This window comes from Cariama cristata, unplaced genomic scaffold (genome assembly GCF_000690535.1).
Source record: "Cariama cristata isolate BGI_N322 unplaced genomic scaffold, ASM69053v1 scaffold20520, whole genome shotgun sequence".
NCBI classification, from domain to species: Eukaryota; Metazoa; Chordata; class Aves; order Cariamiformes; family Cariamidae; genus Cariama; species Cariama cristata.
In genome coordinates, this window is record NW_009596636.1 from 7,011 (window position 1) to 15,984 (window position 8,974).

At 56.9% G+C, this 8,974-nt stretch overlaps 1 protein-coding gene across 1 annotated transcript in view; it reads left to right on the forward strand.

Annotated features, from left to right (window-relative positions):
- Positions 1-3,280: 3,280 nt before the first annotated feature.
- Positions 3,281-8,974, forward strand: part of LOC104166879 (angiopoietin-related protein 7-like) — a 14,130-nt gene continuing 8,436 nt past the window's right edge. Inside the window, exon 1 of the mRNA XM_009706976.1 lies at positions 3,281-3,712. Within this exon, the coding sequence (XP_009705278.1) occupies positions 3,281-3,712 (432 nt within the window). The remainder of the gene's footprint in view (positions 3,713-8,974) is intronic.

The following is an 8,974-nucleotide window of genomic DNA, read 5'->3' on the forward strand; positions in this document are numbered from 1 at the left end:
TCCTGGACCACTGGAGGGGTCGTAGCAGATGTCCCCCCAAAGAGCGGGGAAGGATGCCAAAGACGGGCAGACCAAACACCGAGCGCTCAACCTTATTTCTTTCAGAGCCATTATCTCTATTAGCATCCCCCCAGCGCTCTCATTGAATTCCACCTCCCCCACCACTAAATGCTCCCCAAACAACCCAGACATCAATCGAAGGCAGAAGAAATAGCCGCGCTTTGTCTCCCTGAAGAGGCAGCTTTGCATCGAGCGTGGCGGGGGGGCCCGCGGGGACCCTCCAGCGGGGACCATTTTCACATCTCCCTTTGTGAAGGAGCAGCCGTGAGCGAAACGCCACTCGAGGGGCATTGAATGAAATATACGTTCGCTTCTTCCATGTGGCGCTCGGCGCCCGTCCCCGCCTCTGACGCTAATGATCTGGACGAGGGTTGGTAGTTCTTTTTTTTTTTTTTTTTTTTTTCACCCCAAGAATAAAGAGGAAAAGAAAATGAAAGGGCAAGGGGCTGGAGGAGGGGAGATCGGATCCATTTAGGAGCCCAAACATTTATGGGGAGAGTGCCTCCTGAGTGGCCGCACAAAGGGCCTGGCTGTACCTGGCTCCATCCCTCCTCCACCTCCTCTCCCCCGCCACCTCCGGCCATGAAAAGGGGGAACCAGAGCTGTAGGGCCTCCGTGAAAGCCGAGGATAATGGATTTCATTATAGACAAGTATGTTAAATGTCTATCCACTCGTGTGCAATAAAGGAAAGCTGGTCTTTAGCTAATCGTGCTGGAGGAGCTCTTGGCTGGGATTCAAGAGCGAGATGTTCCCCTTGGTCCCCTGCCCCGAAACCCCCCCCGTACCGCTCCTAAAGAGCCGTCTGTGGGGTGCAATTCATTTATCATCATATCATCATTTCGGTGTCTACCATCGCATCCTTTTTCTCTCCGCTGGCCGTGGGGTGGCTCAGGACAAAGCTGGAGGGTAAATGTCTGTGTCTGGCCAGAGGAACAACTCTTGTGGTGCTGGAGCGGGGTTTGCTGGTGCAGCGGTGGGATCCAGCCCAAAGAGAAGTGTCAGCACCGAAAGGTCTTCACCTCCATCACGTCCGGATGGACCACCACTCCTCCCTTCTCCGTGATGACCTTTTTCTGGCTCCCCCTGCCCTCAGCGCTCCTGTCCAGGCCGGCTGCCCACCACCCTGGCACATCTCCTGCCACCTCCAGGGAGGATTCTTCTGCCTTATTTTTCTCTCCCACAAGTGGCTGTCGAAGTCAAGGGGAAGAGATACTGGATGCGCCAGGCTGGATCCAGCTGTGGGGAAGTCAGGGCAGGATGCGTCCCCACCATGTCACATCAGATTGGGATGCTCCGGCATCGTGCAAGCAGTGTCCTCCCCTTATCACACACAGACCCATGGCCTCCTTCCAGCCTTGCTGGGGCCACTGGCACCTCCATGGAGGTGACAGGTCCTCCAAAGGACACTCGCGTGGCCGTCTGGGATGGCTGCTGGAGGACCGGTGAGGTTCAACACCTCTCCAAACCACCTGAGCAGACATCTGCTAATGAATCTCCCCTTCTCCCGGCAATTCCTTTGGTTTTGGATTCTATCTGAGCTGGTTTGATATCTCCTTTGTAGGAATCGCTCTTGGAACATCACCTGGAAACTCTTTGCACTAAGGAAAGAAAACTCAACAGCCCATGGTTTTGTCCAATATGGAAATCTCTGGTTTGGGCTCCCATTCCTGTGGCTGGATGATTAACGTATGTAATTAAGCAAGCCTGTTGGTACTACTCCCTTGCAAAAAGAAAGAGGAAGCCCTGGGCTAGTGAATAAAATAAATGATGACAGTTCCCTGCCCTGACCCCGCGTCCATGGCCAGGCTGGGAAGCTTTCCCCTCAAAACTGTTGGGATGGGGCAGGTCACTGCCTGCCAGATGAACCTACCTTCTCCCCAAAACACATCCCCAGGGCGGGACAGAGGGTTTCTAGGCAAGAGGGAGCCGTGCCCTCCTGCCAAGGCACCGGCTTAATCCTCCGTACACTGATAAGGTCACGCCGGGACCTGCGCTCCTCCCTCCCGTGCATCGTCTGAGACTGGTGGCTCTCTTGGCCCTATTTATAGTGCAGTGATAGGATCAGGGAGAATAAGCATCTAGTGTCCCCTAAATCACAGCCCGCTCCCCATGGCCAGTCAGTGCTTGCTGCCCTCTGCTCTCGCCGCCGGAGAGCCTGGCCAGGACTTTCGCAGGTACGTTGGGAGCTGGGGTGCTGCTGGGGAGCCCTGGCATCCCTCCCAGTTCCCCATCCTCACCAGAGTGGGACAGGGATGGCTTTGGGTCAGAAGAAACCTTGGGAGCAGACCCAGAGCGTGATGCCGTGGCTGGGAGCCCCAGTGTGGGGCAGGGATCAGAGGGCAGCTCTGGCTGCAAGGGGAGCCCCATTTCTCTGGATAAAAGGGACCGAGTCACCTATTTGTCTTGTCTGGGTGGTGGCCAGGCCACCATCCCTTCCTCCCGCCTTGGACCTGAGCCCATGTGGGGCAATCAACCCACGGCCAGGGTCCATCCAGACTGCCCTGGGGATGGGTCGGTGGTCTAACCCTGGCCAAGGCTGGGTTGGTGGTCTGGGCTCTCCATGTAGATGGCCACCATTCACTTGCTAACTCCATTTATAGTTACATCTGCCAAGAAAAAGTCAGACACAGGGTCGTGGAGAGAGCCCCAAATCTGTGCCCTGTGTCCCTGGGCCATGGGGATGGCTGGAGGGGGCCAGGGAATGTGGGGGGACCTGTCGGTTTGCTGCAGGTGAGCAGCGTGGTAGGAAGGGTTGGTTGCTCATCCTTCTTCTCCATCACCTATCTCCTTGCTCTGGTTCCCACTTCAGGGAGCGGTGGCACAGCGAGATGTCCCATCCTTTGGAGTCAGCTCCTTCCCACACATGGTCCTGCGTGGACAGAAAGCCCTGCCCGAGGGGCTGAAAAAAAAGACCTCACCACCCTCCAAGCCAACGGGCAGCTCTGCAGGAGGGGAACCGCAGCCCACGAAGCCGGTGGAGCCTGGCCAGGAGAGCAGCGAAGCTCCTGCCAGAGGTGGTCCCAGCTTGGTGGCCACTGGGGAGGACTCTCTATGGGGACAGGCAGGTCCCTTGCCTGCAGTGACCCCCTTGGTGGGAGCTCCGGGATCCCTGTTGATGCTCTGTTCCTACACAGCTGCACCCTCACCCACTAACTCTCAGAAGAAGACCCGGTGTTATGCCCTGGGCACTGCCACCTTTCCCCCCAACGGTGTTCGATGATGAGACACGTGGGGTCATCCCCGGGGACCATCCTCACCTGCCTGATGGAGATCTGCTCCAGCACCGGCTCTGCCAGGGCAAATTTCCTATCCCTCATCCTCGTGGCCACCCTGAGCAACCCCTCGCTGCAGAAATCCCTGCCCGCGGCGTACCGAGACCACCAGGGTCCCCAGGAGGGCACGGGCCTGATCCAGTGCGGGGAGTACAGCAACCAGGTGCTGCCCAACGGCCGCTGTAAGATCGTGGCCACGCTGCCGCAAGGGGATGAGCAGCGGTGCCCGGACATGTTTCGTTGCACCGATGAGGTGTCCTACTGGCTTCATGAGAATGAGGAACGCAAACAGCAGGTCCTGGAGCTGCGGGAGCTGATTTCAGAGCTACAGGAGGAGCTGAGGAACCACCGGCACCGCATCAAAGTCCTTGAGCTCCAGGTAAGGGCTGCTCTTCGCAGACCCCTTCCGTGTGGGTACCCGCGGTCCCTCCCCATGGTCCCTTCCAGTTCCCAGCAGCTTGCAGGGAGAAGACACCCGGTGAAGCGTATGGCATCGTTCTGACCACGGGCTGGGACATCCATCAAACCCCAGCTGCTCCTCCTGTGGCAACTCAGCAGCCTTCTGGGGCTGATCTCGCTTAACATCAGGAGAAAGGTGGGGAGGGGCTTTTGACAAGGGCAGGGAGTGACAGGACAAGGGGTGATGGCTTTAAACTGGAAGAGGGAAGATTCAGATGAGATATTGGGAAGAAATTCTCCCCGGTGAGGGTGGTGAGGCAGTGGCAGAGGTTGCCCAGAGAAGCTGTGGCTGCCTCATCCCTGGAAGTGTTCAAGGCCAGGTTGGATGGGGCTGTGAGCAACCTGGTCTGGTGGGAGGGGTCCCTGCCCATGGCAGGGGGTTGGAAAGAGATGATCTTTAATGTCCCTTCCAACCAAACCATTCTGTGATTCTACAATGGTCCTATGACGATTAGCCACAAACCCTTCAGTGTTTTACCATGCTATCTCCTCTACCTTTGAGTCTGCCTAGGAGGGGATGCTGATCCATCCCATTGCCCACAGCGGGATCCCAGAGCAGACCTGGAGGTTTGGGCAGCTGGTGAAGGACCACACCTCTGATGGCCCCAGCTGAGCGAGGGAAGCCCTGACCTCCAGCCCACGGCATCCTTCCCTCACTCTCCTTTCTGCTCTTCATCCCACCCCGGCTCCATGCACCAGCCCCACAGCCTGAAGTTTCACACTAAAACATTTTTTCCAGCCTTTTTGGTCACCTCTGAAGCTCTCAGGCGTTTGGCACTGCCCCGTGGTTTTGCCTGGCAGACCCTTGGCTTGGCCCTCGGCAGCAGCGAGCAGGATCTTGCACAGGGTTGTGGCCAGGAACGGGGAGGGAGCAGGGTGTGTTTTTCCTGGCCGTAGGAGTCATTTCCCACTAAGACATCTCACCGGGCTGTTGATGGGATGTGCAGAAAAACCAGTAGCAGTGTACTGGTGTCAGCTGGAAGAGCCCCGAGACCGCCGGGTGAACAGCAACCTTCTCTTTGAGGTTGGAGGAGATGAGATCTGATACGGTCGGGCTCGGGGAGTGATTTATTCCCTGTTCGGCTGCTTGCTTTCATCCTTGCCCTTGGGGTCCCTGTTTGGAAAGCCTCCTCCGGGCAGCCCCGTGGGGAGAGCGCGGCCGTGCCGGAGGCTGCTGAGCGCTGCGATGGCCACGCAGTTGGGTGGGCGTCTGTGCCGTGGGTGTCTCCGCGGGAAGCTGGTGCTGGCTGGTGAGACGGAGGAAAGGAGGGAGGAACGGGACCCAGGGTGGGTGCTCGTGCTCAGGCAGACCCACTTGGTGCTCCCCCCCCATCCTGTGTTGGCCCCTGTCCCCCACCCTGCCTTCTCACCCACTTTCCACCACTCTTCTCCCATTTTCTCCTTGCATTTGCACTGGGACACGCTGGTGCAGTAGGTCTTCGCTCTCCTGACTTCCCACATTCATCCCCTGGTGACATTTTGTCCCTTAGGACTGTTTAATCTGTCCTTCCCCGATCCCAGCTCCCTGTGCTGTCCCCAAAACACCCTTCTGTGCTACTCTTTCGCTGACCCCCCCCAGCTCACGGCCAAGGAGGGAGGTGGATGGTGATACACTAAATATTTTCCCTTCAGTCTTTGTGCTCCTAATCCATTCTTCATTTCCAGAACTGAAATGACCCATCTAAAGGCAAGGTGTTGGGTCTATGGCAGTTGTGCAGGGGCTCTTCAGAGTCGGAGGGAAGAGGGAGGAGAATCTGCCCCCCCCCCAGGGATGCTGGTTGTCAGAGGGGGCTGAGCTGATGGCCTTGAACAGGACACTCGGCGTTGAGGCGAGGGGATGAGATGTGGAGCTCGGGCTCTCAGACCATCTAACACCCATGCCCAGATCCTGCACCTCCTCGCCCCGCTGATCTCCTGCTCGCCAGCTGGTCCAGCGTGAAGTTTGCCAGCGAGTTACACATGCTATTAAATGCAGTGGGGAAACACAAACACTCCCAGGTCTTTCCAGCTGCTGGCGTTGGGATCGCTCATACATGCACACGCATATATCCGTGCACATAAACGCACACGTGCACATACACGTATGTACGCCCATAGACGTGGACGTGCCCGTGCACACGCAGGTACACCCTGACCCGGCCCTGTGGCCCACGTCCCTCCAGCTCCAGGCACTCCCACGGAGGGGAGCGTGAGATTACACTGAAAAACCAAGCTAAGGACAGGACTGGGTGAGGAGAGAAGGAAAACTGCAGGGCTGGGATGCGGCTGGACACGGGCGCTGACTGCCCGACGGTTTGTGCACGTCCAGCCCTTTTTAACTCCCCCGTCTCTCCGTTTTCCTCCACTCATTCCCCACCCCAGCCGCCCTCCTTTCCCCGCCTTCAGCCTTTCCCCTCAACATCCCACAATTCGCTTCTCACAGTCCCACAAGCCCATAATACTCCTTAGAATTGTGTTTCACCCTTCTTATCCCCCGGGGGGGTTCAGGAGGACCCTCTCCAAGGCCACGTCCCAGCAGGTGCCTTCCTGACCCATCGGCAGCGGCTGAAGCCTCTGCTCTTCCTTTTTGGCTCCCTTACCACTCCCCTGGTAATTTCGGTGTCTTTTTTCTTAGTGTATTACCCCTTTCCCCGCTCTTTGCTATTTTTTTGTACTGAATCGCCCTTAGACAGAGAGCAGATGCTCTCACATCGTACCCTGGCACTCCAGCCTGGTACCTGGGGAGAAGCTGGTGGACGAGGATGCTTCTGGAGCAGCAGCAAAGGGTGGGATTCACCCTACCCAACCCCAGTGCCTGCCATGCAAGGGTCTCTGCGGGACCCCGCCGATCTCGTAGAGATCCGAGCGGTGACTGCAGACATGGATGCTGCTAGGACCTCTTGGATGTCTCCTGGAGGATGGGATGAGTTGGGAGAGCTTGTTTCTCTTCAACGGGAGCCCAGGGGAGCAGCTCTGAAGGAGATGGGTCTGCTGTGGGGTGCTGCCGGGCTCCTCGCCCTACAAGGGGAGCAGAGGGACACAGGGTGCACCCAGGAGCAGCCAAGTCCCAGGTCCTACCAAGGGGTCTGCAAGTGGTTCCTACCTGGGGGGCAGTGCCTGCAACATCTCTGCCACCGTTACCGAAAATCGTAACCAAGACAGCTCTCTTAGAAAGCCGACGTTGGTTTGTTGGAGCGCTGGGTGCGTGGGGGATCTCTCCACCCAGCCACGTGAAGGTACACCTTACATACGATAAAACACTTGCACATGCATGGTACGCTATATAGCCATCGTTATTCACACTCAGGACCAGTTACAAGTTTCTCCCTTCTAATGTCAATTAGTACACACCCTCAGTAAGCGCTAATGAAGCCTTTTCATCAACTGTGTATGCTCCCCAGGGGGGTTTTGCCCTCTTTTGGGGGGGCCGTTTGGGTTGGAGGTCGCGATCTCCCACCACCACCATTACCTCTGTGCTACCCCCAGCTGATTTATTGTTGATGTCCGTGGGTTGCAATGTTTTATCAGCTCGGCTCCCTTCATGTCTAGAACTCCCTCCCTTGAAGGTCTCTCTTTGCATGCTTTCCTACTAACTGAGATAACCGTGTCCCGTTTTTTATCATTTGTTCTTTGTTTTCCTAATGCTTCCCAACCTTGGGATGCCAGGCTGAAGAATGTGCCCGTTTTGCTGTTAACTAAATTGTTTAACCCTTTGGTATCATCACCGAGGTACAGAAAGAGGACATCCTCCGAGATCTTTTGAGATCATTTGTAAAGAGTTTCAGACCTTGAGTGGAAAAGGCTCTGAGCGACCGGCTCCAGCTTGGAAATTGGCCTTGTTTTCTGCAGGGGGGGTGGGCTGGAGACCTCCAGCTATTTCTTCCAACCTCACGTTTTTTTTCCACGGGTCTTAAAAAAATAAAAGGGGATGGGAGGCCCAGAAGAAGAAGGAAGGAAACAAAATCTGGAGAGTTTAGCTGATGGCAATGAGTGTGTCCTGTCACCCTCCAAGCCCCGGAGGGAGGGAAAAGCAAGAAGCAAAGCTGCACGGGGAGTTATAGCTGAACGGAGGAAACCAGAGGCAACAACAGCGGCCGAGCTCTTCGTCCCTGCTCCCCGACGGCTTCGGGACTCTCCCGTAAGGAGTTTTCCCACTGTGTTGGTCTGACCATTTCCCAACGCCTGTACCCAGCCTGGGAAGATGCTTTCCTCCTGCATCCCCTCGCATCTTCCAGGAGCCGTCCTGCCCAACTCCCTGCTGTGTCAGCCTGGGTCGGGTCTCCTCCGCCTCCCTCCCTCCCTGCTGAGGAGCTGTGTCTCCCTTAGTCCCTCTTCATAAATCAGGCTCCGGCTGCTGCTGGTTGGTCTCCCTGGGCTTTGCTGTCAGTATTTCTCCGGGAGCTCAGCGTGGGTTTGTCTCTCCAAGCAGAGGCGTCTCTCTGAACTCAGCATCTCTTCTCGAGCTGAGTGAGAGCAATAGGCTCTTCCAGGTCACGGCTCCTCTCGGGCTAACGGGGACACCCAAATTGGGGCAGGTGGGGTTGACCCCATCTCTGCCACGCTTCACAGAATCACAGAATCGATTTGGTTGGAAGAGACCTCTGGGATCATCGAGTCCAACCTTTGCCCTGACACCACCGTGTCAACCAGACCATGGCACTAAGTGACGCATCCAGTCTTAAACACCTCCAGGGATGGGGACCCCACCACCTCCCTGGGTAGCTTCCCTCCTTCCCGTGCACTTTAAGGAGCAAAAGGAACCCCCTCACCCAGCCCTCCCCGTGCATTTCCAGTCCCGTTGCAGCTGCAGGGCTGGGGCAGGCACAGAGCAGGACCCCGCGGTGCAAAACTCCATCCCCGGTCCCAGGGGTGCAGAAGGGTGCAGGGATGGGAGCAGCGTCAGGGCACCGCGGCGGTGGTCTGGCTGTGCTGGTGTTAATCAGCAGCAGGGGAAAACAAAAGGTATCAACTGTGGAGGAGGGGATTGTCTGGGAGAAAGCATCGGGGGGTTTACTCGGAGAGCTGATGTGTGGCTGACGGGAGCTGGAAGAAGCCTGTATCGGTCACAGCTCACAGAGCAGGGAGGGGACGGCTGATTGATGGTAGAGCCGGAGACATTGCAGTCCTGGGAAGGAAAGCATCGTGTCATCTCCTGCCGTAATTCCCACTTTGCGGCCCCTGCCTATCTGGCTGCTCTGGATTT